The sequence below is a fragment of the Trachurus trachurus genome (assembly GCF_905171665.1).
Source record: "Trachurus trachurus genome assembly, chromosome: 23".
Taxonomy (NCBI): domain Eukaryota; kingdom Metazoa; phylum Chordata; class Actinopteri; order Carangiformes; family Carangidae; genus Trachurus; species Trachurus trachurus.
In genome coordinates this window covers 3,800,897-3,819,420 of record NC_139912.1, presented here as the reverse complement: position 1 = coordinate 3,819,420, position 18,524 = coordinate 3,800,897, and the positions used below count along the sequence as shown (strand labels likewise).

General features: G+C 38.6%; 1 protein-coding gene across 1 annotated transcript in view; it reads left to right on the top strand.

The window, feature by feature from the left end:
• LOC311006902 (laminin subunit beta-1-like) overlaps nucleotides 1-18,524 on the top strand; it is a 53,333-nt gene that overhangs the window by 7,386 nt on the left and 27,423 nt on the right. Inside the window, exons 4-14 of the mRNA XM_083999925.1 lie at nucleotides 3,723-3,796; nucleotides 5,423-5,611; nucleotides 6,343-6,406; nucleotides 8,038-8,240; nucleotides 9,402-9,522; nucleotides 11,615-11,803; nucleotides 13,550-13,726; nucleotides 14,848-14,960; nucleotides 15,091-15,170; nucleotides 16,189-16,324; nucleotides 17,693-17,851. Of these exons, the coding sequence (XP_083856051.1) occupies nucleotides 3,723-3,796; nucleotides 5,423-5,611; nucleotides 6,343-6,406; nucleotides 8,038-8,240; nucleotides 9,402-9,522; nucleotides 11,615-11,803; nucleotides 13,550-13,726; nucleotides 14,848-14,960; nucleotides 15,091-15,170; nucleotides 16,189-16,324; nucleotides 17,693-17,851 (1,505 nt within the window). The remainder of the gene's footprint in view (nucleotides 1-3,722; nucleotides 3,797-5,422; nucleotides 5,612-6,342; nucleotides 6,407-8,037; nucleotides 8,241-9,401; nucleotides 9,523-11,614; nucleotides 11,804-13,549; nucleotides 13,727-14,847; nucleotides 14,961-15,090; nucleotides 15,171-16,188; nucleotides 16,325-17,692; nucleotides 17,852-18,524) is intronic.

Sequence of the window (18,524 nt, the reverse complement as noted above, 5' to 3'; positions counted from 1 at the left end):
GAGTCGAAGCCGTGAGAGCAGATCATCAGATCTCTGAAGCATCGACATGGAAAAACACTAAATACAACTACAGGCCACTTTATGAGCTCATACTGACATTTACATCTGATTTTCACACTGTTATCGATAGATTATTGAAGACTGAAAACCTAAACGGTGCAGGTTTGAGTTGAAATTCAAGTTTATTTATAGTTTATATATCAAATATTTGTTGTTATATCAAAGTTAAAACATCATTTTGTGCATTTATTTACCTCGTTAAATCTAGATTGGGCTCAAGTTTGTGCTTTGAACCAGTGAGATAAACACAAACTAAATATAAAAGACATAAAAATGTGGAGTAGTTGCTGTATTTCAAAGGAAACATAAGATCTATCTTGATCTTAAAGGGATAGTTCACCCAAAATTCAAATTTCACTCATTATCTACTCACCCTCATGTCAACTAAGAGCTGTGAGAATTTTCAGAGTCCTCCGTTCCTTCTCTGAGTTACGGGGGGGTCTGCGCAGCAGTATTTGTCCATATAATGGTTGTGAATGGACACCAGAGCTCTTCGTCCAAAAAGACACACCAAAAAACATCCAAATACCTCCATACTGCTCGTCTGTAATGTCCCTCTTGTATTGAAGCCCCGACATGAGAAATTGTTCCGCCGGTCAGTGCAAATCACGTGAGATTTGCACTTACACAGGCAGAGCAGTGAACTGAGACACTGGGAGCTTCCGCTACAAACAAGCTTAAAATATAGACTTATTTAATTTTTTTCGGAACAATTTCTCATGTCGGGGCTTCAATACAAGAGGGACATTACAGACGAGCAGTATGGAGGTATTTGGATGTTTTTTGGTGTGTCTTTTTGGACGAAGAGCTCTGGTGTCCATTCACAACCATTATATGGACAAATACTGCTGCGCAGACCCCCCCGTAACTCAGAGAAGGAACGGAGGACTCTGAAAATTCTCACAGCTCTTAGTTGACATGAGGGTGAGTAGATAATGAGTGAAATTTGAATTTTGGGTGAACTATCCCTTTAAGTAAAAGGAAGGAAGTAAAGGGAAGTTACAGTATATGTAAGGGTTTAATATGTTTTAAAGGAGCCTCTAAAGATACTGTGAACTTGCTTTTTTTTGCCACTTTTCACACTATTGAAGGCCGGTGCAGGTTTACTGTAAGTTGAAATTCAAGCTTATTTTATAGTTTATATATCAAATATTTGTTGTTAAATCAAACTTAAAACATCATTTTATGTATTTATTTACCTTACACAAAGTTGTGCTTTGAACCAATGAGATAAATGAAAGTAAACATAAGATCTATCTTGATCTAAAGTACAGTAATCTCAATTTAAAAGGATTTAAATGAAGTTGTATGTAAGGATTTAATATCTTTTAAAGGAGCCTGTAAAACTAGGCTACTGTAAATTTGTTTTTATTCTGTTTTTAAATTTGCTTTCCACACCATCATCAGTGCACTCGGCAGGTGCAACTTTAAATTGAAATTCACGTATATTTATCGATTATATATCAACATTTTATGACTAAATCAATTTAGAGTTCTGTGAAAACAAAAACATATCATTTAGAGTTTAATTTATTTATAGATAAACACTCAAAAACTCGTTAAATTTGTGCTTTGAACCAGCAAGAAAAACACAAACAAAACATAAACTATGCAAAATAAATATGGAGTAATTGTTGTATTTCAAAATAAAAGCATAGACTGTTGCTTGGTGTTAAGTAACCTCCAGTTAAATTAAGTCTTATATGTTTTTTAAAGTAGCTTTTAAAATGATTTAGTCAGTCTGATGTTTTCTAGAGACTCAGAAACAGTTTCAGTCTGCAGCCGGACGCCTCACCAGTCACCACTTATTCAAACATACAACACGTGTTTAGTTTGGGTCGTTTCCGCGGCGATGATAAGTGTTCCAGACAAACTGCCAAGTCGTTGTAAGTGAGAGTCCGTGAAATGAAAACCATGAATCTCCATTACAACATCATCATCAGAGCAGAGCAGCAGGTTCTCATGCACAACAACAACTGATCCAGAGCCTGTTGTTGCTGCTGCACAGCGGTGGGAATCTGTCAGAGGAGTGAGTCATAGAGGAGGAGGAGGAGGAGGAGGAGGAGGAGGAAGCTGCAGTCACATCTGCAGATGTCTCTCCACCAGCAGGAAGCTGCAGACACACAATGGCTTTGTTTGGGATTTCCTGGTTCGCTGACAGTCGTCGTCCTGCTCGTCGGAGCGGCTCCAGCTGTTGGAGTCCAGACCTGCAGTGACTCATCCAGCTGCTGCAGCACACACAGTGTTTGTGACATAAAGAGTACAGATGTTAATGAAGTTTAATCACAATAAGTGTCAGGTGGGACTGTTACTTACCAAACTGCACAAGCTAATGCTGCATTTAAGACAAGTTTTCCGCCTCAAAATGACTTTATATCACTCAAATTTAAGGCAAGGCATCTTTATTTATATAGCGCATTTCATATCAAGGCAACTCAATGTGCTTTTAAAGATTTGACTTTAATTAGTCCTTTTTTTTTTACCACTTTAAAAATTAGTAAAGGGCCATTTCAATGCATAATTTGGAGTTTCTTCCTTGTCAAAAACTGATTCCAGCTTCTGGCGTTGCAGAGAAATGGGGTTTCTACCTCAAAATGACTTCATGTCACTCACCAGAGTTATATAAACGACATAAAGTCATTTTGAGGCAGAAACCCAAACCCAAACACATTTTTTGGCAAGGAAAAAACTCCAAACTATGCATTGCAATGGCCCTTTACTCATTTTTCAAGTGGCAAAATGTATTGGTTAAGGTCAAAACTTCTAAAAGTGACTCTTGTGAGTGACATAAAGTCATTTTGAGGCAGAAACCCGCCTCTCACTGTAACACCAGGAGCTGGAATCAAGTTTTGGCAAGGAAAAAACAAAAAATTTTGTGTTGCAATGGCCCTTTACTCAGTTTTCAAGTGGCAAAATTTATTGGTTAAGGTCAAAACTTCTAAATGTGAGGTTTGAGGTAAATTCATGCAGTTTCGGGGGCAGTTTTCCATCAAGCAGTCTCTGTATTTCCCTCTAAAACAACTCTGTGTGGTAACGTTGTGTTATTATCTCATAGCGTGGTGAATGTGCAGGTCACAACTTGTCCACCAGAGCGTCGTGGAGTTGTTGGATTGTGTATTTGATGAGTTTGATGAGGGAAACCAAGAAATCCCATGAGCCTCCGTAGCTCTGAGCAGCTCACGGCTCTGCTCCGCCGTTCTAAAAACAGCTTGCACCGACAATTAAAGGTAACAAACCTACTGCTATGACTATAGGGGATTATGGCAATGGGCCAATTTGCCAAAATGTTGAACTATCCCTTTAAGATTCATCCTCAGGGGAACATTTATTTACGTTATGAGAAATGGCTGTTAAGTTAATTATCACACGGTCTGAGCTGCGGTTGCTCTTCTCTCTGTGTTTCTACAGTTTCTGTTTCTGCAGCTTTAACCTGATTCAGTCTGGAACTAAATATCTGAGACGTTACTCACAAGATTAGTGAAGGAAGGAATTCACCAATAACTTATAGGAGCAAGAGCCGACACTTTAAAATGGATTAGATTTGTGTCTGGATGTTGCCAAGAGGAGGAGGAGGAAGGAGGAAGAAGCCGCTGGTCTGAGATCTGCTGATGGTTTTAATGTTAAATGTTCAACTCTTGTGTTTCCTGTGTGTTTGGCTGCAGGTGTGGAGAACGTGACGATCCAGTTGGACCTAGAGGCCGAGTTTCATTTCACACATCTCATCATGACCTTCAAGGTGCTTACAGTACACTCCCCTCACACACACACACTGACAGACACACACACACATCTCACCAACACTGCTGGCGTGGAGATAAGCGCAGCAGCGTTGAACAGCTGTGGTGGAGGAATGTGGAAAATCGCTGCGGTCTCTGGAGGACGGTGGGAATACGAGGAGGAGGAGGAGGAGGAGGAGGAGGAGGAGGAGGAGGAGGAGGAAGATGAGCTCTGATTGTTGTCACATGATCGACCACGATGGCCGACAGCTGGATGCACGCCATTCATAGAGACGCACGGACACTTCAAGACACGCACGTAACATAGACAACTACATCCTGTTCTCAGAGAAACAGCATGAAACATCAACAACTTTAACAGATTAGTTATGTTACTTAAAGCAGAAGTGAGTGATCCGGTCGTTTTCGTTAATGCTGCGTTCCAGGCAGGCTTTTGAAATCGTAAATTACAGCTTCAAGTCACGACTTACGACTTTGTAGCGTTCCAGGCAACCCACTCGTGTTTTTCCGACCTGTTTTACCTGTGAAAGTCACTATAACGGCCACTCGTAACTTCTGAGCCGTGAAGTCGTACCAGATCGAACTGGTACCACTTCACAGGTCGGAAAAACACGAGTTACGAGTTTCCTTGAACGCACCATAACGTCTTGTCAGCCGATGGAGTTAGCAGCCCCCGCCCTCGTCATGGATCTATTGGTCCTCGTCCCTACATCACCACATTCAGGCGCATCCCTTGGCTGCACACACAGCCCTTCATGCCGTTCTCTCTCCTCATTGGATAAAAACTGTAGGATACGATAAAAGTTTTCTCCTCGGCTCAGAGCAGAGCAGAGGGACTGAGAGACCCGTGTTTTGGTCCAAACACTCTATGTAAGTGATTGCTGTCGGAAGATATAACTATTTAAGACTTATATTAACACAAAAATATCACTTACTTCTCCTTTAATGTAAATGTAAATGTATTTTATTTATACAGCCCTTTACAACAATCCTTTCGGTGTACCAATGTGCTTTACAGCAGGTAATAACTAAAAAGAGGAACAAGTAAAAACAATTAAAAACAATAAAAGAACAGTGAAAGCAATAAAATGGATTTCAAAGTTGTCAGAAATTAGATTTTTATCTAAATTTTAGAGTTGGATTTGACTGTAATTTGTTTTTTATCCATTATTTTTCTGATCGTTTGTTGAATTTTTGCTTAAACAAAACTAAAAGAGTAAAAAAAAAAACACATTAACAGGTAAATAAATGTGCATAAATACAATGTCAGATTCTGTATAACTTTATAAACCTTCACATTTAGTCACAAGAACAATAACAACAACAAAACTTGGTGGTTAAAAGTAAATTTTCAGCCAAATATCATTAAAAGATTTGCAGGTTTATGCTATAAAACCGAGGATGTGGTTACTACAAGATATAATATGAGGTTAAACAGAACAATAGTTCCTTAAACGGCTATTTTTTATATATTTTAAGTTAAAATAATGACTTTTTATCATTATTATCATTATGATTTTCTCATTTTAAACACACATTTATGATAATTCTGAAAAACATATTTAAGATAATAATAAAGTCAGTTCTTTTTCTATTAAATTGTTTTGTAACCGTCCGTTCCCCAGACGTTTCGCCCGGCTGCCATGGCGATCGAGCGGTCGATGGACTTCGGGAAGTCGTGGCAGGTTTATCGTTACTTCGCCTACGACTGCGAGTCGTCGTTCCCCGGCGAGTCGACGGGGCCGATGCTCAAAGTGGACGACATCATCTGTGACTCGCGCTACTCCGACATCGAGCCGTCCACCGAGGGAGAGGTGAGTCTGACGCTTTGATCGGTACACGTTGTTGTTGTATTGATTAGGAGACGCAAACTCGATATTGTAGGCTATACTCCTGTGATTTCTGTGGTTTGTTTGATGAATCCATTGTACATTTATTTTATCATTGTTTATATTCTCAAATCTTTTGGTTGAATGTACAAAACTTTCTTGAAAGAAAAACTGGTCATCCAAAACATCTACATGAAAAGGACATTTTTCTTTATTTTGATGATAACCAATTGGATAATGATTTAATTTTTTTTGTACAACTTGTTTTATTTTTAGGAAAATTTCACATTCACAAAAGAAAATGGACTGACAATAAACCAAACTTTGTAGTTTTTTTGAAAGAGATTTTTCAGTATGGCACCGACATCAAAGGACTTGAAACACAAAAAGCGTTTAAAACCAATTTTATTTTGGATAAATATTTATTTATTTAATAGGATCTTCTTTAATTCAATGTTTTTGTTTTTGTTATATACATATATATAGATATATATATATTTTTTTTTATATATATACATGGTAAACATTATCTCTTTGTATATTTATATATATATATATATATATATATTTTTTTTCCCCTGGCACAACAGTATTGTTCTGTACATAAACGTTAACAAAGTTTTAAAAAAAAGAAATTGATGAGGAGACGCTTCCTATATGACTTTTGACCTTTGACCTTTGAGCTCAGATTTTTTTTCTTTTTGTTTTTTCTCCAGGTGATCTTACGAGTTCTGGACCCGGTGTTCGAGATCGAGGACCCGTACAGCGTCAGAATCCAGAGTACGTACTGCTGCAGGTTTGGTTACTTTGACCTCTCAGGTGTTTCTGCAGCTGTTAGCTTGGCAACAGACGACTAAAGGCCCTTTCACACTGACTGTGAATGTTACGCAGTGAAAACAGATAATACGGTACCTAATTCTTTTTTTTTTCGGAGTGAGGTCGAATTTTCTGAGCTTTTTCCCGGCGAATAAACGCATCAACCAATCATGAGGCGTCACATCACCATGACACTGAACAGTAACTGAATTACGACTAGTAGTAATTCCACTTTGAGATATCTACAATTTGATTCTGACTAGTCATAACTCCAGTTCAAGATATCTTTAATTCACCTCAATTAAAGATATCTACATGTCCCTTTTCAGATATCTTAAAGTGTTGACTAGGCGAAATGACGTTGTAGATATCTCAAACTAGAACTAGTCGTAATTCAGTTACAGATATCCATAATTCACATAGTGGATATCTGCAACTGAGTTGTAGATATCTGTAATGACAAACCCCATACACATGAATGGCAAGAGTGACGTCATTTGTCCGAGGAAGAACGTCTGAAATGTTCCTTTGACGAGGCAAAACTGAATTACAGATATCTTGAATGAAAAATCCAACTATTCAAAATTACGACTCATCAGAAAGACGTTATGATACAGTTTCTACAATGTTAATTCTGGATAGTCAAACTTAGCTTTTAAATGTTAAATCCCATTGCCATGGTGGAGAAGCATCAACAAACAGCTCGGCTGTCAGGACAGTGATCAGATATTGATCAGATATTGATCTGCTGTGTTGGATATAGTGAAGTTAGTTCAAAACAAAGAAAAACATGCACTCTCCAAAAAACTTTCAGGAACAAACTGAAGAGATGCACGGCCAAAAGTTGCACTTAAAGAAAAAGAAGAAAGGCCAGCAGCACTCGTGTCCTTCTCATTGTTTTTTATTGCAAACAGCGCCGACGAAGTTTGCAATAAAAAACAATGAGAAGGACACAAGTGCTGCTGGCCTTTCTTCTTGTTCTTATAGTGGAGTTAGTAACAAGACGACAGCAGGTGATGGAGAATCAACGAGTATTTGTGTTAAACGAACACGACGTTGAGGCGAAGAACCACCGACACAAAGAGAAACTTTGGTTTATAACTGTTGCATCTATCGCGTATTGTGAACGATTCTGATGCGTTGAATTTCGTGTCTTTTATTCGTCTCGTCCTCGGTGTGTAGCCTACAGTAAAGGGCCTTGGTCGCCTGTTGCCAAGGTAACGGCGGCTACCTGGAGCAGAGCCGCGGAGGTCAGAGGTCAGACAGGAGGAGCAGCGGAGAGAATTTCACATGTAGAAGCAACTCGGCCTCTGTGTACACACACAGACACACACACACACACACACACACACACACACACACACACACACACACACACACACACACACACACACACACACACACACACACACACACACGGAGGCCTCATGTGAAGTATTTGCAGTGAGGATGATGAACGAGACGCTGAGCTGAACGTCCAAACAAACTGTGTGTGTGTTAAACCATTTCCTGTGTGTGTGTGTGTGTGTGTGTGTGTGTCTGTGTGTGTGTGTGTGTGTGTGTGTGTGTGTGTGTGTGTGTGTGTGTGCGTGCAGACATGCTGAAGATCACCAACCTGCGGGTGAACTTCATCAAGCTGCACACGCTCGGCGACAACCTGCTCGATTCCCGCGACGAGGTGACGGAGAAGTACTACTACGCCCTCTACGACATGGTCGTCCGCGGCAACTGCTTCTGCTACGGCCACGCCTCCGAGTGCGCCCCGATGGAGGGAGCGCCGACGGGCGCCGAGGGCATGGTACACTGCACGTTATTTATTTTATTTTATTTTATTTTATTTTATTTTAATTTATTTTATTTTATTTTATTTTAATTTAATTTAATTTAATTTATTTTATTTTATTTTATTTTATTTTATTTTATTTTATTTTATTTTATTTTATTTTATTTTATTTTATTTTATTTTAATTTATTTTATTTTATTTTATTTTATTTTATCAAAGTTAAAAACAAAAGATTTACCAAAATAAAAGCTCCATTGATTTTTAAAGTTCAATTAACTTTTGATTCTGGAGCTTTTAGTCGCATCACAAGGTTTTCTTTAGCAGATGGAGACTTTGATTGTACTTATTTTTTTATTTATTTCATGTCATTTCAAAGTCTTACAAAGCTATATTTATTCTATTTTATTTTTTAGGAGTAAAGACCTGTTTTTTCTGTTGCTAAAACTCTGATGTTTTGATTAGTTTTGTGAACACGATGTCCATTTAGTAGCTGTTCTGAAGCTTTTGAGCACATTGCATGGTCTTCATCAGTAAATCCCATCCAATAAAATGGATTTAAGGAGAGATTATTTCTTAAACTGATGTATTAAAAGGTCAAAAATGATCTTCTCCCCTCAGTTTTCAACTTAATTTCGAACATTTTTAATTTGATAAATAACTTTTGAAAGTTATTGGAGCAGTGCGGAGTTAAAAGAGTTTTAAAAAAGTGGACGTTTAAATTTCAATTTTATAGTTTTCTAGCAGATTAGCTTCCTAATCAACCTTCTAAATTACCTGAATGTTTCTTTGTGTTGTTTTTTTGCTCAGATAAACAAGATAAATTCCAAACATGGCCACCAGGCGACGCGTTAGCTAAATTTGTGTTGCAAGCCGCTTAAATTAGCATTAACATCAATCACCAATCACCAATAAAATGGATTTTAGGAGAGATTACTTCTTGAACTGATGTATTCAAGATCAAGAATGATCTTCTCACCTCAAATTTCAATTTAACTTCCAACATTTTTAACTTATTTGAAATATTTTGAAAGTTGTTGGAGCAGTGAGGAGTTAAAAAGTTTTAAAAGTGGACATTTAAATTCAGATTTCATTGTTTTCTAGCAGATTAACCTCCTAATTAACCTCCTAAATTACCTGAATGTTTCTGAGTGTTGTTTTATTGTGTTTCTCTGCAGGTTCACGGCCGCTGCGTGTGCAACCACAACACCGAGGGACTGAACTGCGAGCGCTGCCAGGACTTCTACCAGGATTTACCCTGGAGACCTGCAGAGGGACGAAACACACACGCCTGCAAGAGTGAGACACACGATTTATCTTTCACTGTCTCTGATCGGTGATTGACCAGACGATCAATACCACTTATATTGTTTTAGACATTGTAGGATATGTTTTATCATATATTTCCTCTTTGTATTTTATTTATTTTCTTTGCACATTTCCTTTAAACAAAATCTATCTATCTATCTATCTATCTATCTATCTATCTATCTATCTATCTATCTATCTATCTATCTATCTATCTATCTATCTATCTATCTATCTATCTATCTATCTATCTATCTATCTATCTATCCATCTATCTCTCTCTCTTTATCTATGTGTGTTAATCGGCCAGTTAGCTTAGCTTAGCACAAAGACTGGAAACAAAGGGAAACTGCTAGCCTGGTTCTAGTTTCATTTACAGTAAATTCAATTCTTATTTATAAAACATAATTTCAGTCGTTTATTACAGAGCCGGTGCAAAGTTTTCCTTTTAAATCTGATGTTTTTTCAGTCATGTGTTACAGGAAATAAAAATATCTTTGTTTTTTTTTTATTTCAAATCTGACAGAATGAGACTTTTCTTTTGGCATTATTCACTTTCTTATTACGTAACACACAGAGGAAAATAAAACTTAGTTTCAGTCCAGTATTGAACAATGTGACCATAAATAAATACTGACAAGTGTATAAAACACCTGGTTCTAGTTTAATTCAGATTCATTTATTTATAAAACAAGTTTTCAAAGATAAAACACTAGAGCATCATTGAAGAGTTGTTGAATGGATCACTTTGATAATTGATTAATCATTTCAGTCATTTATTACAGAGCCGGTGCAAAGTTTTCCTTTTAAAATCAGATTTTTTCTCAATTATATGTCACAGGGAATAAAAATATCTTTGTTTTTTTATTTAGAATCTGACAGAACGAGACTTTTTTGGGCTTTTCTGGCATTTTTCCTTTCCTAATTACACACAGAGGAAAATAAAACTTAGTTTCAGTCCAGTATAGACCGAGTCGGCAAGCAAGGAAACGTCACTTCCGGTCAGGGCCGTGGGGGAAACAAACCGTTTTCCCCATACACACTCATGCAAAAAGGCGGTATTTTAAACCTTTGTCAAACGCTTGTCATGATCGGGTCGATTGTTGTCCGTATATTTATATTTATATTTATATTACGACAACAATCGACCCGATCATGATAAGTTTTTTAATATATAGCCCTTTGACAGCATATACAAGTGATTCAAACCAAGAAATGACAGCGGACAAGCGTTTGACAAAGGTTTAAAATACCGCCTTTTTGCATGAGTGTGTATGGGGAAAACGGTTTGTTTTCCCCCACGGCCCTGACCGGAAGTGACGTTTCCTTGCTTGCCGACTCGGTCTATTGAACAATGTGACCATAAATAAATACTGACAAGTGTATAAGACACCTGGTTCTAGTTTAATTCAGATTAATTTATTTATAAAACAAGTTTTCAGAGATAAAACACTAGAACAGAATTGACTAAATGATGAATTGATCACTTTGATAATTGATTGATCATTTCAGTCATTTATTACAGAGCTGGTGCAAACTTCCTCTTTTAAAATCAGTTTTTTTCCCAATTTTGTGTCACAGGGAATAAAAATATCTTTGTTTTTTTATTTTAAATCTGACCGAACAAGACTTTTTTGGACTTTTGTTGGCATTTTTCACTTTCCTATTAACACACAGAGGAAAATATGTTTAGTTTCAGTCCAGTATTGAACAATGTGACCATAAATAAATACTGATGAGTGTATAAAACACCTGGTTTTAGTTTGATTCAGTAAAATGTATTTATAAAACAAGTTTTCAAAGATAAAACATTAGAATAAAATTGAATAGTTGATGAATTGATTAATCATTTCAGTCATTTATTACAGTTTTTTTTTCAATTACGTGTCACAGGGAATGGAAATATCTTTGTTTTTTATTTTAAATCCGACAGAACAAGACTTTTTTTGGCATTTTTCACTTTCTTGTTATAATGTTTAGTTTCCGTCTTGTATTAAACATAAATAAATAGTGACGAGTGTATAAAAAGTCTAAACTGTTGACATGTCTTCCTCTTCCTCCTCTTCCTCCTCCTCTTCCTCAGTGTGTGAGTGTAACCATCACTCCGGCTCGTGTCACTTCGACCTCGCCGTTTACATGACGACGGGCAACGTGAGCGGCGGCGTGTGCGACGACTGTCAACACAACACGGTGGGCCGCCAGTGCGAGGAGTGTGCGCCGTTCTTCTTCCAGCACCCCAACCGAGACCTGAGGGACCCGAGGATCTGTGAAGGTTCGTAACCTCGGTAACCTCGGTAACGTCGCCTCCCGGTGACCTCTGACCCCCCCGACCCCTCCGACCCCCCCCCCCCTCTCGCCTCTAAAAACACAGTTACAACTCATTGGAAGTCAAACATCTGGCTCAGTCTTTGAAGTGAGCAGCAGAAAGTGGTCGTTGTTACAGACTCATCGTCATTAGTCGAAGGCTGTAAAATAAAAAGCAGCTTCGCCCTTTATTTACTGCCCCTTCTTCTCCTTCTTCTTCTTCTTTTAAATTACACACTGCTGCTGCTGCTGACACTTACATTTCTGTACTGAAAGAGCTGACGACAGGATTTAACATACAGTTTGTTTTCTTTCTACTTCCTCCAATCTTCACTTTATCTCACACAGCAAAATAGGCCTACTACTCCCAATAATACCGATTATTGATCACTTACACACCTACTATTCACTTATTTCTGTTCTTTTTTTTTTTTTTTTTTACTAATCTGTCATTACGAATCATCATTAGATTAGATCAGATGTACTTTATTAATCCCACAACGGGGAAATTTAGTTGTTACATCAGCCAAGTTAAGAAAGAAAGTAGAGAGGGCTAAAAAAAAAAAAAAAAAAAGAAACACAACACAAATCAACCTTCAACCAGGCAATGTGCAAAACAATTACTGAGGATATAAGGATATAAGGTGGACTGATATAAAAGTATTGATAGGTAAAGTGACAATGGTGTAAAAATATTGCAACGTAAGTGACAATGATATAAATATAAGTATAAATAATATAAATACTGCAGGTGTGCATGAAATAAGAATATTGTGATGTAAAGTGACCATTGATATAATAAATATTGCAAAGTAAGTGACAATGATATAAATATAGATATGAATATAAATATACTAATACAGCAGGTAGGCCTATGCATGAAATTAAAAAAATATGATAATGTAAGGTGACCATGATCCTAGCCTGGCATGTTTCTTTTACCCATCTATTTTTAATCTGAAATGGCACCATATTCATCTTAAAGTGCAGCCTGGGGTTGATTTACGCTTAATATCCAAAGTTATTTAACTAATAAGTAGTGCGATACTAAATATATCAACCAGGCCGACGAAAAGTAACAATATATTACTATAGTTTTTCTCTATTTAAATAATATTTTCTACATAACAGTACATATTTTTGTTTTAAAAATATTTATTTTTTTAAAAACGGTACGAGTCACTCCACTGATATTGTATCAGGATGGATATTTTTGTTATTGTCTTTTTGTGCTCATTTATTGGAAATAATAACATATTAAAAAAAAATGCACATAGTGAACTCTTTATATTTTTATTCGTCTATGCTACTGTTGCAAGTGAATAAAAAATTGTATGTCTTGTGTCTAAAATAAACCAGTAGACAATGAATTTGATGTACATCATCAGCCTTTTTTTCAATTTTTGGTCTTAAAGAAACAGCAACAACAATTTAGTAATGTGAAAAAACAACAATTAAGGGTTTTTGTAATTACACAGGATTCCTCTAGGGGTCGACAGATGTTACGCATTTGTTAGCTTTAAAAAGTGATTTGCTCTTTGGGGCCCCCTAGTGGCCACGGTGCCCTCAGCAGGTGTTTAGTTCGCAATCTCACAACAAGATGATTAAACATTCATTGATCAGGTTGATGATAAATATTCATGACGTTTGTCTTACGATGATTTGTTTCCTGTTTGCCCGTGACGTCCTTCTCCTCCTCTGGTCTCCTCTGCAGCCTGTAACTGCGACCCGGACGGCTCTCTGCAGGGCGGCATGTGCGACTCCCGGACCGACGTGGCGGCCGGGCTGATCTCGGGTCAGTGTCGGTGCAAAGGCCACGTGGAGGGCGAGCGCTGCGACCACTGCAGACAGGGACACTACGGCCTGGGCCAGGGCGCCGACGGCTGCCTGCGTAAGTCACCGCCAGTTCACGACACGTATTTATCTTTAACTTATCACAGGATGCAGTTTTGAATTTTGTTCATAATTGATCATTTAAATGCTGCCACTATGCTGTCAACATTTGTTTTGTTGCTATTTTTGTTTTTTAAACCATCATTTCTTGTTTGTTTAAGTCAAAATAAACATTTTCAATCTAATCCAGTATTAATTTACACCTGACAACGATCATGTACCAATGCTCTCTTAAAGGGATAGTTCAACATTTCGGCAAATTGGCCCATTGCCATAATCCTTATAGTCGTAGCAGTAGGTTTGTTACCTTTAATTGTCGGTGGAAGCTATTTTTAGAACGGCGGAGCAGAGCCGTGAGCTGCTCAGAGCTACGCTACGGAGGCTAACGGGATTTCTTGGTTTCCCTCATCAAACTCATCAAATACACAATCCAACAACTCCACAACGCTCTGGTGGACAAGTTGTGACCTGCACATTCACCACGCTATGAGATAATAACACAACGTTACCAGACAGAGTTGTTTTAGAGGGAAATTCATGCAAAACCGCTGATGCGTGTTGCCTTCAGGGACAGTTTTTCATCAACAGTCTCTGTATTTCCCTCTAAAACAACTCTGTGTGGTAACGTTGTGTTATTATCTCATAGCGTGGTGAATGTGCAGCTCACAACTTGTCCACCAGAGCGTTGTGGAGTTGTTGGATTGTGTATTTGATGAGTTTGATGAGGGAAACCAAGAAATCCCATGAGCCTCTGTAGCGTAGCTCTGAGCAGCTCACGGCTCTGCTCCGCCGTTCTAAAAACAGCTTGCACCGACAGTTAAAGGTAACAAACCTACTGCTAAAACGATAGGGATCATGGCAATGGGCCAATTTGCCAAAATGTTGAACTATCCCTTTAAGATATCTGTTAAATCAAAAAGGCAAAAACGCTTTCAAACTTAAACGTATGTGAATTGTGGTTTTTACCTAATAAAAAGTTTGATTGTTTCTGGAAAACTTCAGTGAAAACTTTCTAGGACGCAAACACAAACACACTGAGTGGACATAAATAAACACACAGTGCAGTACAGTGAATCAGTGTGTGTGTGTGTGTGTGTGTGTGTGTGTGTGTGTTGGCAGCTTGTACCTGTAACCCACTGGGAACGCTGCCGGGAGGAAACTCCTGCGACTCAAACTCAGGAAGATGTTTCTGCAAACGGCTCGTCGACGGACACAACTGTGACCAGTGTCTGGTACGGATCCAAACACAACCTCACTCTGTGTGTGTGTGTGTGTCTGTGTGTGTGTGTGTGTGTGTCTGTGTGTTATCTGGACTCACATACGTCCGTTCTCTGTTTTTTTGTGTTTTTCTTTCCTCCACAGCCACAACACTGGGGTCTGTCCAACGACATGGACGGCTGCAGACCATGTGACTGCGACCAGGGCGGAGCTGTCGACAACAAGTGAGTCTACAAAATAAAAGCTTAAAAGCAAAAAATCGGTTATTAAATATAAAAATACATTCACTGGCCACTTTATTAGGCACATTAAAGGTCCAGTGTGTAAAATTGGTGGTAAAACCGTGACATCCAGCGTTCAGATTCAAGATTTCCTGTCTACAAAGTGACGATGGCGAATAAAACTTGTGCTCCCATCGCAAACTTTCAGGTTTATAACTCAAAACTTCTCACTATTCTCTACCGACTAACTACTAACTCACTCTCTCTGCTGTTTCCTCCTCCTCCTTCTTTCCTTCCGTCTTTTTCTTCGTGGTTTATCTACAGTAGGCCTATGGGCTCTATGCACAGCTTCACCACTTCCTGAATTTAAGGCAGCTTCCTTCCTGTCTTACATTATTGGACAAACTGATTAATCCAGGTGTGTCTGAGTAGTCACAGTGGTCAGACACACCTGGATTAATCAGTTTGTCCAATAATGTAAGACAGGAAATGAAGGAGCTGCCTTAAATTCAGGAAGTGGTGAAGCTGTGCATAGAGCCCATTCAGATTTTGCCAATAAACATTGACAAATTTTACACACTGAACCTTTAACAGAATTATCTAATCAGCCAATTTTATTTGAATGTTTATTTAACAGGGACGATACATACAACATTGCCACAAAAAATGGGAAAATGTGATGCATATAAGACGTCAAGCTTCAGCTAATGTGCAGTCTTTGTCCCTGGTCAGGCTTTAGAATAGGATAAAATATACTGAATACAATAAATGCAATGATACAAATACAGTGGATAATACAGTGAATAGGTACCATGAGAATCATGAGACTGCAACGTAACTCATATAGTCCTGTAGATGTAGTGAGGAACTGAGCGTCAGAACGAAGAAGAAAGATGATTTAAGTGACTTTGAACGCAGCTTTATTGTTTGTCTGAGTGTTTCAGAAACCGCTGAGTAAAATGTTTTGTTGATAACGCTCCAGGTAGATGTCCTTAACGTCTGTGTCTGTGTGCGTCCACAGCTGCGACCAGTACTCAGGACAGTGTGTGTGCAGAGAGCACATGTTCGGACGACGCTGCGAGCAGGTCGAGTCCGGCTTCTACTTCATCGCTCTGGATCACTACACCTACGAGGCCGAAGACGCCAAGCACGGACCTGTGAGTGTCTGTTTTAAAGGGAGAGACAAATTATAGAAATATCACTTCTTGAAGGCTCTTTAAAGCAGAAGTAAGTGGTCCGGTCGTTTTCGCTAATGCTGCGTTCCAGGCAGGCTTTTGAAATCGTAAATTACAGCTTCAAGTCACAACTTACGACTTTGTAGCGTTCCAGGCAACCCACTCGTGTTTTTCCGACCTGTTTTACCGGTGAAAGTCACTATAACGGCCACTCGTAACTTCCGACCGGTGAACTCGTACCAGATCGAACTGGTACCACTTCACGGTCGGAAAAATACGAGTTTCCTCGAACGCACCATAACAGTCCTCGTCGCTACGTCACCACATTCACGGCGTTCCTTGGCTGCACACACAGCCCTGCATGCCGTTCTCTCTCCTCATTGGATAAAAACTGTAGGATACGATAAATGTTTTCTCTTCGGCTCAGAGCAGAGCAGAGGGACTGAGAGACCCGTGTTTCAGTCCAAACACTCTATGTAAGTGATTGCTGTCGGAAGATATAACTATTTAAGACTTATATTAACACAAATATATCACTTACTTCTGCTTTAACATTTATTTGGGTGTTTGTCTTTCATTTTGGCCCCCAAAATGTCAAAATTTACAAATAAATCAGTAATTTTCAGGCTCTTTAGGTTGAAATCCATGTGGTTTTACCAGCTGTTCCCTCAGTTTGTCCGACAATGATGTCATTTGCTTTCAAATTGGCATAAAACTACGAAAGCGTATTGCATTCACTTGAGTAATTTATTTTTTTGTTTGTTTTTCGAGGTAATTATTTCAGTTTTTCTGAATAATTTATTTTTTTGTTTGTTTTTTTTTTAATTAATTTTTTTTCTGTTTTTCTGACAATTTATTTATTTTTTTTCTTTTCTGTTTTTCATTTTTCTGACTTTATGAGATTTCAAAATCCCACGAGGAGCTCCCACCTGCAAGTAAAGTTTAACCAAAGATGGGTTAGAAACCAGAGTATCTTTGGTTGATTTATCTCAATAGCTAAGTCAGAAAAAAATTACCCTGAAAAACAGAAAATAATTAGTCAGAAAAACAGAAAATATTATTCAAAAAAACAAACCAAAAAATAAATTACTCAGAAAAACTGTATTTTTTTTGTATTATTCAAGTGAATGCAATATAGAGAGGGGGCGGGGTCTGGTGAGCAGTGGCTCATTTGCATTTAAAGGGACAGGCACTGAAACCAGCCGGTCTGAACAGAAACAGCTGTGATGTTTGATCCTTGGTCTTTAAGAACCTAGGAACTGTTTTAATCTGTGCTAAAGGGGTAGCATAATACGTCTCCTTTAAGACCCTTTTTGTAAATGTCCTGTGTGTGTGTGTGGTGTGTGACAGGGCGTGACGGTGGTGCAGCGGCCGTTTCCTCTGGACCGCAGCCCCACCTGGACGGGCCTGGGCTTCGTCAACGTGCCAGAAGGAGCTTACCTCGAGTTCAACATCGACAACGTCCCAGAGTCCATGGACTACGACATCTTGATCCGCTACGAACCACAGGTAGCACACACTCCCACTTAAAAGTTAGTATCTTTAAAGGGATTGTTCAACATTTTGGCAAATTGGCCCACTGCCATAATCCCTATAGTCATAGCAGTAGGTTCGTTACCTTTAATTGTCGGTGCAAGCTGTTTTTAGAACGGCGGAGCAGAGCCGTGAGCTGCTCAGAGCTACACTACGGAGGCTCATGGGATTTCTTGGTTTCCCTCATCAAACTCATCAAATACACAATCCAACAACTCCACAACGCTCTGGTGGACAAGTTGTGACCTGCACATTCACCACGCTATGAGATAATAACACAACGTTACCAGACAGAGTTGTTTTAGAGGGAAATTCATGCAAAACCACTGATGTGCGTTGCCTTCAGGGACAGTTTTTCAGCAAGCAGTCTCTGCATTTAGTTGTTGGATTGTGTATTTGATGAGTTTGATGAGGGAAACCAAGAAATCCCATTAGCCTCCGTAGCGTAGCTCTGAGCAGCTCACGGCTCTGCTCCGCCGTTCTAAAAATAGCTTAAAGGTAACAAACCTACTGCTATGAGTATAGGGATTATGGCAATGGGCCAATTTGCCAAAATGTTGAACTATCCCTTTAAGTTTTAAGACTGTAAAATAACTTTCTGTGTGTGTGTGTGTGTGTGTGTGTGTGTGTGTGTGTGTGTGTGTGTGTG